This window comes from Rhinoraja longicauda, chromosome 5, assembly GCF_053455715.1.
Source record: "Rhinoraja longicauda isolate Sanriku21f chromosome 5, sRhiLon1.1, whole genome shotgun sequence".
NCBI classification, from domain to species: Eukaryota; Metazoa; Chordata; class Chondrichthyes; order Rajiformes; family Arhynchobatidae; genus Rhinoraja; species Rhinoraja longicauda.
Genome location: NC_135957.1, coordinates 83188120 through 83204216, shown reverse-complemented (window position 1 = coordinate 83204216; position 16097 = coordinate 83188120). Strand labels below are relative to the sequence as shown.

General features: G+C 47.4%; 1 protein-coding gene across 1 annotated transcript in view; it reads left to right on the top strand.

Annotated features, from left to right (window-relative positions):
• The window catches only part of rtn4ip1 (reticulon 4 interacting protein 1), a 45329-nt gene that overhangs the window by 15677 nt on the left and 13555 nt on the right, over positions 1-16097 (top strand). The window contains exons 5-7 of the mRNA XM_078399856.1: positions 2580-2628; positions 7653-7789; positions 9392-9575. Of these exons, the coding sequence (XP_078255982.1) occupies positions 2580-2628; positions 7653-7789; positions 9392-9575 (370 nt within the window). The remainder of the gene's footprint in view (positions 1-2579; positions 2629-7652; positions 7790-9391; positions 9576-16097) is intronic.

Here is a 16097-nt window from a genome sequence, read left to right as displayed (position 1 = left end):
TGGGTATATGGATCAAGCTGCCAGAGGAGGTAGTTGAGACAAGAACTATAACAACATTTAAAAGAGTGTCCAGTCTCTGGTGCTGGGAGACAGCAACTCTACTGCTGTGCCACTGTGCCGCCCTAATTTATTGTTCATGACTCTTGTAATATAATAATGTAATGTATGTAATATAATCCAATTGTTCTTGCACTCTCTTGCACTTGGATATGATTCTGCCCATTTATGGTAAGGCTTTTACTGAACTGCATGCAAAAAAGGGATTTCACTGTACCTCGCTCGGTACATGTAACATTAAGTAGCATTGAACCGTGGAAAAGCTTTGCGTGATTGGTGTGTTAAATTACAAAACTTAAATCCACCAAAATTGTAAACCTTATACCCACTAACCTCGGATCAGCACATGTTTGCTCTTTCCCAAAATACAAGTGAATGAGTGACTCGAGTGACTGTGCCAAGGGCAGCTGCAGCCAGGAAACAGTTAATATTTTCCCAAGTTATCAGATTTTTCTTCACTCAAACCTGTGGGTGGCACAGCTGGTAGAGTCACAGCTGGTAAAGTCGCTGCCTCACAGCGCCAGAGACCCGGGTTCAATCCTGACCGTGTGCGTAGAATTTGCACGTTCTCCCTGTGACTGCTGGAGTTTCCTCCGGTTTTCCTCTACATCCCAAAGACGTACAGGCTTGTAGTCTGTTTGGCCTCTTTGTAAAATCACCCCTAGTGGGGAGGGAGTAGATGCGACAATGAGATAACATAGAACAAGTGTAAACGTGTGATCGATGGTCGACGTGGACTCAGTGGGCCAAAGGGCCTGTTTCCATGCTGTGTCTCTAAACTAAATGCAGATATTTTTTAGTGCTGTACATTCCAAGGTAACCAGAATATTCAATAAACTATCCTGATTCCTATTCCACATCACTACTTATATTTTCCTGAACTAAGTATATTCATCATAATCATAATCATAATCATACTTTATTAGCCAAGTATGTTTTGCAACATGCGAGGAGTTTCATTTGCCATACAGTCATACCAATAAAAAGCAACAGAACACACAAAATACATTTTAACATGAACACCCGCACCTGGAGTACTGTGTGCAGTTTTGGTTTCCAAATTTGAGGAAGGATATTCTTGCTATTGAGGGCCTGCAGCGTAGGTTTACGAGGTTAATTCCCGGAATGGCGGGACTGTCATATGTTGAAAGACTGGAGCGACTAGGCTTGTATACACTGGAATTTAGAAGGATGAGAGGGGATCTTATCGAAACGTATAAGATTATTAAGGGATGGGACACGTTAGACGCAGGAAACATGTTCCCAATGTTGGGGGAGTCCAGAACAAGGGCCACAGTTTAAGAATAAGGGGTAGGACATTTAGAACAGAGATGAGGAAAAACTTTTTCAGTCAGAGAGTTGTGAATCTGTAGAATTCTCTGCCTCAGAAGGCAGTGGAGGCCAATTCTCTGAATGCATTCAAGAGAGAGCTAAATAGAGCTCTTAAGGATAGCGGAGTCAGGGGGTATGGGGAGAAGGCAGGAACGGGGAGTATAAGAAAATAACTGCAGATGCTGGTACAAATCGATTTATTCACAAAATGCTGGAGTAACTCAGCAGGTCAGGCAGCATCTCGGGAGAGAAGGAATGGGTGACGTTTCGGGTCGAGACCCTTATTCAGGAACGGGGTACTGATTGAGAATGATCAGCCATGATCACATTGAATGGCGGTGCTGGCTCGAAGGGCTGAATGGCCTACTCCTGCACCTATTGTCTATCCACCACAGTGACTCCTCCGCATTCCTCACTGTGATGGAAGGCGATTAAAAAGTTCAACCTCTCCCTTTATCCTCCAGCGGTCGGGGGCCTCTAACCTTCCGTTGACGGGACAATCTTACTCCCGTAGCGGGTGGCGGGCCTTCCTCATTCCTCAGTCTTCCTCAGGATCAAGCTCCTGCATCGGGGGGGTGGGGAATCTCAGCTCCCCCGCGCCGGGCGATCTACCCCGGGTCGGGGCTTGTCGAACGTCGTGCGACTTTTGGAGCTTCCCGACGTTAGTCTCAACCCAAGACTGTGAGCTCCTCGATGTTAAAGTCCGCAGCCCGCGGTTGGAGCGTCGATCCCAGGCAAGGGATTGTGTGCTCTGATGGTAAGTCCACTCCCCGCGGTAAGGCTCAAAGTCAGTCTTGATCAAGGCCGCCAGCTCCACGATATTAGGCCGCAGAGCGACCGGTGATACGATCCGGAAAACAATCGCATCTCCGGCAAGGTAAGAGATTGCAAAGAAGTTTCCCCCGACCCCCCTCCCCCATATCAACAAACCAGAGAACATTAACACATACTTTTAAAACTCACTAAAAATATTTTTAAAACACGAAAGGGACAGACAGACTGTACGCGAGGCTGCCATCGCAGCACCACCCGGTTTGTTTCATGTAAAGGGACAGACAGACTGTACGCGAGGCTGCCATCGCAGCACCACCCGGTTTGTTTCATGTAAAGGCAATAATATTTCAGATTTCCAGAGATGAAAATGTAGTTTATTAATTTTTTGTAACTTTTTAAAAACTTCTTCAATGTAGGGTTTTGATCCTTGGAGGATCGGGTGGAGTCGGTACCTTTGCTACTCAGGTAAAGAAATGCACGTTCTTAACTTGTGCAGGAATGAACAGCAGATGCTCATTTAAACCGGAAATAGACACAAAATGCTGGAGTATGCTCAGCGGGTCAGGCAGCATCTTTGGAGGTGAGGAATGGGTGACGTTTCAGGTCAAGACCCTTCTTCAGACTGAAAGTCAGGGGAAAGGGAAACGAGATATAGACAGTGATATCGAGAGATATACTGTAGAACAAATGAATGAAGGGCATGCAAAAAAGTAACGATGGAGGCAGGGTGGGAAGAAGTGCAGTTGTGGGAGTCAGTAGATTTATAATAGATGTCAGTCGATAGTTTATCTCCTGTGATGGAGACGGTGAGATCGTTATTAACTTGTCAGGACAGGCTAGATGCAGGAAGATTGTTCCCGATGTTGGGGAAGTCCAGAACAAGGGGTCACAGTTTAAGGATAAGGGGGAAGTCTTTTAGGACCGAGATGAGAACGTTTTTTTTCACACAGAGAGTGGTGAATCTGTGGAATTCTCTGCCACAGAAGGTAGTTGAGGCCAGTTCATTGGCTGTATTTAAGAGGGAGTTAGATGTGGCCCTTGTGGCTAAAGGGATCAGGGGGTATGGAGAGAAGGCAGGTACGGGATACTGAGTTGGATGATCAGCCATGATCATATTGAATGGCGGTGCAGGCTCGAAGGGCCGAATGGCCTACTCCTGCACCTATTTTCTATGTTTAGTGTGATCTGGACACTGGTTGTTAACAATCATACCTATCTCTTTTCAATTACATTCGTAGAGTCAAAGAATCATACATTTAGCCCAACTGTACCAGTGGGCATTCTTATTAATCCCACCTCCCAGTGCTTTGTACTTTTAAAACATTTTTTAGAGATCCAGCGTGCAAACAGGTCTTTCGGCCCACCAAGTCCATGCTGACAACAATCATCCATACACAAGTTCCATCCTACACACCAGGGACAATTTACCGAGGCCAATTAACCTACAAGCTTGCATGTCTTTGGAATGTGGGAGGAAACTGGAGAAATCCCACCCGGTCACGGAGAACTCCGTACAGACAGCACCCGTAGTCAGGCTCCAACCATAGTGGGATATGGGCCAAACGCAGGCAGGTGGGACGAGTGTAGATGGGACATGTTGGCCGGTGTGGGCAAGTTGGGCCGAAGGGCCTGTTTCCACACTGTATGACTCTCTGGTTCTGTGACTCCATGTACCTCGGTTGTATGCTGCAGTTGTACAGGGCATTGGTGAGACCACACCTGGAGTATTGCGTACAGTTTTGGTCTCCTAATCTGAGGAAAGACATTCTTGCCATAGAGGGAGTACAGAGAAGGTTCACCAGATTGATTCCTGGGATGGCAAGACTTTTATATGAAGAAAGACTGGATAGACTCGGCTTGTACTCACTGGAATTTAGAAGATTGAGGGGGGATCTTATAGAAACTTACAAAATTCTTAAGGGGTTGGACAGGCTAGATGCAGGAAGATTGTTCCCGATATTGGGGAAGTCCAGAACAAGGGGTCACAGTTTAAGGATACGGGGGAAGTCTTTTAGGACCGAGATGAGAACGTTTTTTTTCACACACAGAGTGGTGAATTTGTGGAATTCTCTGCCACAGAAGGTTGTTGAGGCCAGTTCATTGGCTATATTTAAGAGGGAGTTAGATGTGGCCCTTGTGGCTAAAGGGATCAGGGGGTATGGAGAGAAGGCAGGTACGGGATACTGAGTTGGATGATCAGCCATGATCATATTGAATGGCGGTGCAGGCTCGAAGGGCCGAATGGCCTACTCCTGCACCTATTTTCTATGTTTCTACACTAAACTAACTAACCAAGTGTCCGTTAAAATGCTGTTATGGAGTGTTAAATGCCGCAATAGAGTGCTCTTTCTCCTGGATAAATCTGTTTGGGTTTTGTTTGGATCAAAATATCTCCAGGTCCCATGCTTCCTGTGTTTTTGATCCCTCGATGTAACTGGCCATCTGGGGTTGGAACAGCTACATGTTTTTCTCTGTGCCGACACAGGCCTCATTCACAGTCCCTGAAGCCAAGCCATAGAAAATTAATGAGTTCCAATCCGGACTGGTGAAGTGGAAATTAACCTGCCTAATGATTATTTATCAAATATAAATCACTCGGAGGAAAGGTGTTGTGGTTACACAAAGCTGCATAAACGGATATTAATTTAGTTTAATTGGGATTATTTTCTGAGGATTTTGGATCAGTTTTCTCACCAGTCTTTTTGGTTTCTTTGGTTTAGTTTATTGTCACGTGTCCCGAGGTACAGTGAAAAGCTTTTAGTTTCTGTTTCTTTTAGTAATATTATATCATAACGGGTGGTCTAGCTAGTTCATAAGTTCATAAATCCATAAGTTATAGGAGCAGAATTAGGCCATTCGGCACATCAAGTCTACTCTGCCATTCAGTCATGGCTGATCTATCTTTCCCTCTCAACCCCATTCTCCTGCCTTCTCCCCTTAACCCCTGACACTCTTACTAATCAGGAATCTGTCAAAACTCTACCTTAAAAATATCTATTGACTTCCGTGGGAATGAATTCCACAGATTATCCACCCTCTGATGAAAGAAATTCCTCCTCATCTCCTTTCTAAACGTACGTCCTTTTATTCTGAGGTTATGGCCTCTGGTCCTAGTGGAAACATTCTCTCCACATCTACTAACCCAGGCCTGGTAGAGCTGCTCACAGCACTGGAGATCCTGACCTCGAGTGCTACCTGTGTGGAGTTTGCACATTTGGAGTTTTAGTCATAAAGTCATAGTGATACCGCGTGGAAACAAGCCCTTCGGCCCAACTTGCCCACACCGGCCACCATGTCCCAGCTACACGAGTCCCACCTGCCCGTGTTTGGCCCATATGCCTCCAAACCTGTCCTATCCATGTACCTGCCTAACTGTTTCTTAACCGTTGGGCTAGTCACAGCCTCAACTATCTCCTCTGGCAGCTTGTTCCATACACCCACCTCCCTTTGTGTGAAAAGGCTACCCCTCAGATTCCTATTAAATCTTTTCCCCTTCACCTTAAATCTATGTCCTCTGGTCCTTGATTCATCTTCTCTGGGCAAGAGACTCTGTGCATCTACCCGACCTATTTCTCTTACTGGTCGACGTGGACTCGGTGGGCCGAAGGGCCTGTTCCCGCGCTGTATCTATAAACTAAACTAAACTAAAAAAAGAAGCCAACAGCAAATGCCGATAGGCATGTGGTGTGCTGCTTGCTAGTCCCCAGGTCCGCTCATCGCATTACTATGCTTTTAACAGTTACAGCCCTGTAAGCCCCCCGTCCCCCCCCCCAGCCCCATCAATCCTTCTGCCCCCAGGATCAGCCTCGAAGGGCCAAATTGCCTCCTCCTGCACCTATTTTTCTATGTCTGAGCTGTAGATAGAGGTTGTGCAGACTCTGGCTTCACTCCTGGAGCGCAGAGGCTGAGGGGTGATCTGAAAGAGGTGTATAAAATCATGAGAGGAATAGATATGGTGAATGCACGGAAACTTTTACCCAGAGTAGGGGAATCAAGAACCAGAGGACCTTGGATTACGGTGAGAGAGGAAAGATTTACCAAGAACCAGAGGGATAACCTTTCCACACAAAGGGTGGTGGATGCATGGAACGAGCTGCCAGAGGAGGTAGCTGAGGCAGGGACTATTACAACATTTAAAAGATATTTGGACAGGTACGTGGATAGGAAAGGTTTTGAGGGATATGAACCAAAATGCAGGCACATGGGACTAGTGTAGTTGGGGCATCTTGGTTGGCATGGGCAGGTTGGGCTGAAGGGCATTTTTTGGCTCTATGGCTATGATTCCCCACCTATCCCCAGCCCCACCTGTTCCACTTTCTGCATTTAGTGTGTTAGATTAAATTACAATGGTTGTGGATGTTTCCACTCATGGGAGAGTCTAGCATCAGAGGGGGTAGGCCCAAAATAAAATGACGTGCGTTGAGAAAGGAGATGAGGAGGAATTTCTTTAGCCAGAGGGTGGTGAATCTGTGGAATTCATTGCCACAGGCGGCTGTGGAGGCCAAGTCAGTGGGTATTTTTAAGGTGGAAATTGACAGATTGTCAGGGGTTATGGGGAGAAGGCAGGAGAATGGGGTTGAGAGGGAAAGAACAGCCACGATTGAATGGCAGAATAGACTTGATGGGCCGAATTGCCTAATTCTGATCCTACGACGTGTAAATCTATCAACAATGATTGGTGTTATTTTTAATTCAACTACTTTTGGATTCGTTGAAAGGGGAAGCAGTAGAGCTGCTGCCTGTCAGCGCCAGAGATCCGGGTTCCATCCTGACCACGGGTGTTGTCTGTACAAAGTTTGTATGTTCTCTCCGTGACCTGCGTGCATTTCCTCGGGGACCTCCGGTTTCCTCCCACGCTCCAGAAATGTGCAGGATTGTAGGTTAATTGGCTTCTGTGAGTTGTCCGTAGTGTGTGTAGGGTAATGGTAGTTTACCGGGATCGCTGGTTGGCGTGGGCTCGGTGGGCCGAAGGACCTATTTCCTCGCTGTGTCTCTAAATGAAACTAAACTAAAATTGTAATCGTAACCAAACCTCTAGCTGTGACTGCGTACACAGTGGCAGGTCTAATCACCTCATAAGGTCATAAGTGATAGGAGTAGAATTGGGCCATTCGGCCCATCAAGTCTACTCCGCCATTCAATCATGGCTGATCTATCTCTCCCTCCTAACCCCATTCTCCTGCCTTCTCCCTATAACCTCTGCACAGACACCTGTACTGATCAAAAATCTATCTATCTCTGCCTTAAAAATATCCATTGACTTGGTCTGCACAGCCATCTGTGGCAATGAGTTCCACAGATTCACTGCCCTCTGATGAAAGAAATGTCACCTCATCTCCTTCCTAAGGCTGTGACCTCTGGTCCTAGACTCTCCCACTGGTGGAACATTCTCTCCACATTCACTCTAACAAGCCTATTACTATGCTGTACGTTTCAATGATGTCCCCCCTCATCCTTCTAAACTCCACTGGACTTTTCCTCCTGTGCAGCTTCTGAAAGCCTGGGGTGCCCACGTGACCACCACCTGCTCAGCAGATGCTTGCTCGTTCCTGAGAGACTTGGGAGCGGATCACCTTGTCGATTATCAAGCTCGGAGTGTGGAGGGGCAGCTGAAAGATCTGCAACCGTAAGTCGTGCCGTGGCGAACGGGAACTCAAAAACCCGTGACTTGTTTCTGACCACCTTCCAAGCGTGCCTCTTCGGTCAGTGTGCTCAAGTGTGTTTTATTATCATCTGCCCCGAAACAGAACAATGACATTCTTACCCTGGTCAACTCGTCCCTTCCCACCCAAACCACCCCCTCCCCAGGCACTTTCCCCTGCAACCACAGGAGATACAACACCTGTCCCTTTACCTCCCCCCTCCACTCCATCCACGGACCCAAACAGTCTTTCCAGGTGAGGCAGATGTTCACCTGCACCTCCTCCAACCTCAGCTACTGTATCCGCTGTTCTAGGTGTCAACCTCTCTACAGCGGCGAGACCAAGCGCAGGCTCGGCGATCGTTTCGCTGAACACCCTCGCTCAGTCCGTCTTAACCAACCTGATCTCCCGGTGGCTCAGCACTTCAACTTCCCCTCCCATTCCCAATCAGACCTTTCTGTCCTGGGCCTCCACCATTGTCAGAGTGAAGCCCAGCGCAAATTGGAGGAACAGCGCCTCATATTTTGCTTGGGTAGTTTACACCCCAACGGTATGAACATTGACTTCAGATAGTCCCTGCTTTCCCTCGCTATCCCCTCCCCCTTCCCAGTTCTCCCACCAGTCTTCCTGTCTCCGACTACATCCTATCTCTGTCCCGCCCCCACCCCGACATCAGTCTGAAGAAGGGTCTCGACCCGAAACGTCACCCATTCCTTCTCTCCCGAGATGCTGCCTGACCCGCTGAGTTACTCCAGCATTTTGTGTCTCCATTCTTACTTGCAGTGGCACAACACATAGTACTCTAAAAAACCCATAATAAACACCAAAAAGTTAATTTACATATTTATATAATAACAAATATGTTTATAGATATATGGAGTGAGTATGTGTGTATATAATAATATATATATGATAGATATGAATAGTTTATGTGCATGTGTGTATATATATATATATATGTATGTATATACATATACATAAACTTATATAAATATATCTACACCCACTCCACAATGCCACAGGCAGACACTCCCATGAATCTGAAACTAATTCTGTTGCCTTCAATTTGTAGATGGGCCTTGCCAGGATTATAATAACCTGTTATCAGGCACTGAACCATCCCATCACCAACTAGAGGCTGGTCCTGAGCTACCGTCTGCTTTGTTGGAGACCGTCAGATTATCTTTAATTGGACTTTACTGGGTTTTATCTTGCACCAAACATTATTCCCTTTCTCTTGTATCTGTACACTGTTGACGACTCGATTGTAGTAATGGATAGTCATTCCGCATGCTTTTCACAAAAAACCTTTTCACTGTATCTCGGTTCACCCAGCACTAAATTTAACTAAACTTAAACCATTGATAGACGCAAAATGCTGGAGTAACTCAGCGGGTCAGGTGGCATCTCTGGAGAAAAGGAATACGGTAGGTGACATTTTGGGTATCGACCTGAAACGTCACCTATTCCTTTTCTCCAGAGATGCTGTCTGACCCGCTGAGTTAATCCAGCATTTTGCGTCTGTCTTCAGTGTAATGCAGCACCTGCAGTTCCTTCCCAAACAAAGCCATTCCTCTCTTGTGCAGGTTTGATTTTATCCTGGATACCGTGGGAGGGCACACAGAGGACTGGGCCCTGAGCTGGCTGAAGCCATGGTCTGGAGCTACCTACGTGACCTTAGTGACACCGTTCCTGTTCAATGTGGATAGGCTGGGAGTCGCTGATGGACTGTTTCGATCAGGGGCCACCATAGGCAGCAAAGTTCTCAAGGTAAAACTACTTTTGGAAAAATGTCTCTCACCAGTGCAGGGTGGCGCAGCTGTAGAGTTGCCGCCTTGCCGCGAATGCAGCGCCGGAGACCCGGGTTCCATCCCGACGACGGGCGCCGTCTGTACGGAGTTTGCACGTTCTCCCCCTGACCTGCGTCTGTTTTCTCCGAGATCTTCGGATTCCAAGGAGGCCAATTCTCTGAATGCATTCAAGAGAGAGCTGGATAGAGCTCCTAAGGATAGCGGAGTCAGGGGGTATGGGGAGAAGGCAGGAACGGGGTACTGATTGAGAATGATCAGCCATGATCACATTGAATGGCGGTGCTGGCTCGAAGGGCCAAATGGCCTACTCCTGCACCTATTGTCTATTGTCTCCCACACTCCAAAGATGTACAGGTTTGTAGGTTAATTGGCTTGGTAAATGTAAAAATTCTCCCGAGTGGGTATAGGGTAGTGTGTTAATGTGAGGGGATCGTGGGTCGGCGCGGACCCGGTGGGCCGAAAGGGCTTGTTGCCGTGCTGTATCTCCAAACTAATAAACTAAACCAATGCCATGAAAACATAATCTATACTGATCATAAATTCATAAGTTCAAGGAGCAGAATTACACGATTCGGCCCATCAAGTCTACCCCGCCATTCAATCATGGCTGATCTATCTTTCCCTCTCAACCCCATTCTCCTGCCTTCTCCTCATAACCTTTGACACTCCTACTGATCAAGAACCTATCGATCTCCACTTTAAAAAAAGCAATGCCTTGGCGTCCAGAGTTGTCACCGACCTGACAGGCAGCACCCGAGGTAGGGATCGAACCGGATGTCTGGTGCTGTGAGGCAACAGCTCTACCATCTGCGCCATCGTGCCGCCTTTATTAAATAATTTTGAAGGAGACCCCTGACTCCCTTCTATCCTCTCCCGAGGGCCTGTTTAACATGAGGGAAATCAGGTAACAAATAGGGTTAAATTCATGTCATAGACACAGAATTAGGCCATTCGGCTCATCAAGTCTACTCCGCCATTCAAACATGGCTGATCTATCTCTCCCTCTCAACCCCATTCTCCTGCCTTCTCCCCCACAACCCCTGACACCCGTACTAATCAAGAATCAGTCAATCTCCGCCTTAAAAGTATTTAATGATTTGGCCTCCACAGCCTTCTGTGGCAATGAATTCCACAGATTCACCACCCTCTGACTAAGGAAATTCCTCATCTTCTTTCTAAAGGCACATCGTTTTATTCTGAGGCTATGGCACTGTGACCACACTTCAACAGCATTTAATTGGCTGTGAGATGCTGTGGGGCATACGGAGCAGATGTAGTTAGGGACACAGTACTGCCGCTGGTGGAATTGCTGACTCACTGCCCCAGGGATCCGGTTTCCATTTTGGACGTTCTCCCCGTGACAGATCTTGACCCTGTCGTCCAGTGTGGAAACAGACCATTCGGCCCACCGTGTCCGCACCGACCAGCGATCCCCGCACACTAACACTATCCTACAGACGAAGGGACGATTTACAGTTTTTTCTGAAGCCAAATGAATCTACAAACCTTTGCACGTCTTTATAATAATAATAATATAATAATAAACATTTTTTTTTAATAGCGCTTTTCCAAATGCTCAAAGACGCATTACAAAACAGTCAAGACATAAAAACAAACAAACGAACTGTCCTGACGGAGAAGCGGCGAACAAATAGCGCCAGCGTCCTCTCACGTCAGGGTCCGGCAGTAGACAATAGAGAACACAAGACACACAATTACAATTTTTAACACAAACAGCCATCACAGTGATTGCTCCAGGTACACCCTCACTGTGATGGAAGGCAAAGAAAAGTCTTATCTCCTCCTCATTCTTCTCCCGTGGTGCCACGAGACGATCGAGGCTCCCAACTCTTGAAGCCCCCACCGGGCGATGGAAAGTCCCAGGGCCGAGCCGAGCAGGCCGATGAAGGTCCTGAGCCCCCACCGGGCGATGGAAAGTGCCGCGACCAGGCCACGCAGGGCGATGAGGGGCCTGCGAGCGGGTCAATCAAACCTCGCGCTTCGGGGCGGTCGAAGCTGCTACGGCTGGAGCTCCCGAAAGCCGGTCGCCAGCCAGGGACCTGCGAACTCCCGATGTTGCGGTCTGCAGGGCCCACGGCCGAAGCCTCCGAGATGGTAAGTCCAGGCCCTGCGACCATGTGTGGGAGGAAACCGGAGCACTAGGTGACAACCTACACGGTCACGGGGAGAACGTACAAACTCCTTACAGACAGCACACGTAGTCAGGATCAAACCCGGGTCTTTAGTGCTGTGAGGCAGCAGCTCGACCGCTGCACCATGTCGCCCAATTTGATTATTTGAGTATTTCATGATGTAGAAGCAGAATTAGGCCATTCGGCCCATCTAGTTTGCATATTGTGCACAGTTTTGGTCTAATTTGAGGAAGGACATCCTTGCTATTGAGGCAGTGCAGCGTAGGTTCACCAGGTTAATCCCCGGGATGGCGGAACTGCCACGAGGAAAGATTGGAAAGACTGGGCTTGTATTCACTGGAATTTAGAAGGACGAGAGGGGATCTTATAGAAATGTATAAAATTATAAAAGGACTGGACTAGCCAGATGCAGGAAAAATGTTCCCAATGTTGGGGGAGTGCAGAACCAGGAGGTCACAGTCTAAGAATAACGGGGAGGCCATTTAAAACTAAGGTGAGAAATACCTTTTTCAGCCAGAGAGTTATGAATTTGTGGAATTCTCTGCCACAGAGGGCAGTGGAGGCCAATTCACTGGATGAATTTAAAAGAGAGTTAGATAGAGCTCTAGGGGTTAGTGGAATCAAGGGATATGGGAAGAAGGCAGGCACGGGTTACTGATTATGGATGATCAGCCATGATCACAAAGGTTCAAGGGGCCAAATGGCCTCCTCCTGCACCTATTTTCTATGTTTCTAAGTCTACAATCTATTTTATAAATAGTAGCTTACATAGATGTCATGGAGTCGTACAACATGGGCCTTTCGCCCCACCGAGGCCACACCGACCATCACACACCATTTGCACTAATCCTGCATGAATGTCATTCTCTCCCCCACATTTTCATCAACTAGCCTCCCCGGATTCTTCCATTCACCCGCATACTAGGTGTAAATTATCACAGCCAGTTTGCCTCCCAATCCAAATATCTTTGGGACGTGGGAGGAAATCGGAGGAAACCGAAATAACCCACGCTGTCACAGGGAGAACGTGCACACTCCGCACAGACAGCGTCCCAGGTCAGGATCGAACCTGGGTCTCTGGCGATGTGAGGCAGCAGCTATACCAGCAGCGCCATCTGGTGGCTGTGCTTCCACACTGGCAAATGATGCAAACACTGCAATGAGGTTTAATTGATTGATGCATCATGAAAACAGGCCCTTTGGCCCACTGAGTCTACGTCAAACATCCAATCGTAGTAGGAAGAAAGCTGGGAAAGGCGTGGGGGTGTAACAAAACCTGGCAAGCGATAGGTGATGAAGCACTATTGAGTGCTGAAGTGCTATTGAGGGCGTGCAGTGTAGGTTTACTAGGTTAATTCCCGGAATGGCAGGACTGTCGTATGTTGAAAGACTGGAGCGACTAGGCTTGTATACACTGGAATTTACAAGGATGAGAGGGGATCTTATCGAAACATATAAGATTATTAAGGGGTTGGACACGTTAGAGGCAGGAAACATGTTCCCAATGTTGGGGGAGTCCAGAACGAGGGGCCACAGTTTAAGAATAAGGGGTAGGCCATTTAGAATGGAGATGAGGAAAAACTTTTTCAGTCAGAGAGTTGTAAATCTGTGGAATTCTCTGCCTCAGAAGGCAGCGGAGGCCAATTCTCTGAATGCATTCAAGAGAGAGCTAGATAGAGCCCTTAAGGATAGCGGAGTCAGGGGGTATGGGGAGAAGGCAGGAACGGGGTACTGATTGAGAATGATCAGCCATGATCACATTGAATGGCGGTGCTGGCTCAAAGGGCCGAATGGCCTACTCCTGCACCTATTGCCTATTGTCTACTGGAGTCTCTTTGTTCTCTGTTCCCCCCTTCAGGTCTGAAGAAAGGTCCTGACTCAAAACGTCACTTATCCATGATCTTCAGAGATGCTGATTGATGCTGAGTTACTCCAGCACTTTGTGTTCTTTTGTGTAAACCAGCATCTGCAGTTCCTTGATTCTACAAGTGATGTTGAGTATAAAGTATAGAAGTCGGGAGGTCATGTTGCAGTCGTAGAAGATGTTAGTGAGGCTGCATTTAGAGTATTGTGTCCAGTTCTGGGCACCGTGTTATAGGAAAGACGTTGTCGAGCTGGAATGGTTGCAGAGAAGATTTACGAGGATGTTGCCAGGACTCGAGGGCCTGGGCAAAGGGGAGAGGTTGAGCTGGCTCAGACTCTATTCCTTCCTTCGGGAAAAGGCAGTCTCTTGCCCAGAGTAGAGGAATTGAGAACCAGAGTACAAATGATAAAGGCCATATGGGGAAGATTTAATAGGAATCTGAGGGGTAACTTTTTTATACAAAGGATGGTGGGTCTATGGAACGAGCTGCCGGAGGAGGTAGTTGCGCCAGGTTCTATCATAACGTTAAGAAATATTTAGACAGGTACATGGATAGGATAGATTTGGAGGGATATGGACCAAACGCAGGCAGGTGGGACGAGTGAAGATGTGACATGTTGGTCAGTGTGGGCAAGTTGGACCGAAGGGCCTGTTTCCACGCTCCATGACTCTATGATATGTGAACACTAGATCTATGTTATCCCACGTTTTCTCATCCACTCCCTATGCACTCGGGGCAATTTACAGAGGCCAATTAACATACAAACCCGCACGCCAGCCCAGGAAACAGTCATCCTCAATCCTGAGGGACTGCTGAAAGAGAAGGCAGTGAAGATAAAGAAGTTAATTGCTGGAGCTTAATTTTCTACAATGTTGGCACGGTCTTTCTCTTTAGATACAACTGGTCCTATTAGTCAGCTGAGTCAACTGGGAAGATAGGGATGGTAAGTTGGCAATGTCCCAGGTGGGTTGTGCTTGTTTAGCAGTGGCATGTCATGGGAGAGTGTTTGTGTGGTGATGTATTTCTGATTATTTCAGTGATTTGGGGTGGCATGGTGGCGCAGCGGTAGAGTTGCTGCCTTACAGCACCGGGTTTGATCCTGACTACGGATGCTGCCTGTGCAGAGTTTGTGCGTTCTCCCTGTGACTGCGTGGGTTTTCCCTGTGTGATCTGGTTTCCTCCCATATTCCAAAGTCGTGCAGGTTTACAGGTTAATTGGCCTCTGTAAGTGTGCTGAAGGACCTGTTTCCCCACGGTATCTCTAAACTAAACTAAGACTTGGATGAGTCAAGAGTGAAGAGTTTTTAATTGTCATATGTTACCGACAAGGACAGCTCGGTGGCGCGGATGGTAGAGCCGCTGCCTGCCTCACAGCGCCGGAGACCCGGGTTTGATCCTGACTACGGGTGCCGTCTGTATGTTCTCCCCATAACCTGCGTGGGTTTTCTCCGGGTGCTCCGGTTTCTTCCCACACTCCAAAGACGTACAGGGTTGTAGCCTAATTGGCTGTGGTAAAGATTGTAATTTGTCTCCAGTGGTGTAGGATAGTGTTAGTGTACAGGGATCGCTGGTCGGCACGGGCCGAATGGCCTGTGTCCGCGCTGTATCTCTAAACTAAACTATACTGTGGTTGTTGATATGCTGATGCTACAAAGTCAAGCATCTGTTGTGCTGTGAGGAAAATATGGAAAAACATCAGGAGGTAGTTGAGGCAGGGACGATCGCAACATTTCAGGAGCAGATAGACAGGTACATGCATAGGACGGGTTCAGAGGAATACGGGCTAAACGCAGGCAGGTGGGACTACTGTAGATGGGACATGTTGGTCACTGTGGACAAGTTGGGCCGAAGGGCCTGTCTCTGTGCTGTATGTTACTATATGGATCTTATAGAAACTTACAAAATTCTTCAGGGGTTGGACAGGCTAGATGCAGGAAGATTGTTCCCGATGTTGGGGAAGTCCAGAACAAGGGGTCACAGTTTAAGGATAAGGGGGAAGTCTTTTAGGACCGAGATGAGAAAGTTGTTTTTTCACACAGAGAGTGGTGAATCTGTGGAATTCTCTGCCACAGAAGGTAGTTGAGGCCAGTTCATTGGCTATATTTAAGAGGGAGTTAGATGTGGCCCTTGTGGCTAAAGGGATCAGGGGGTATGGAGAGAATGCAGGTACGGGATACTGAGTTGGATGATCAGCCATGATCATATTGAATGGCGGTGCAGGCTCGAAGGGCCGAATGGCCTCCTCCTGCACCTATTGTCTATTGTCTATTGACTCTGACTATGAAATGATGAAGTGGGGAAGTGTGTAAGGCTGCTCCTGCTGCTATTTCTATTGTTTTATGTTTGGCTGCTGTTAATAAGGACAGGCTGTAATGTTCCTATGTGCCAGAAATGAAAGAAGAACACCAGTGCACACAAGTAGTGCGTTTAGTGGAGCAGAATGTTCCAACTTTAATGGAAGTG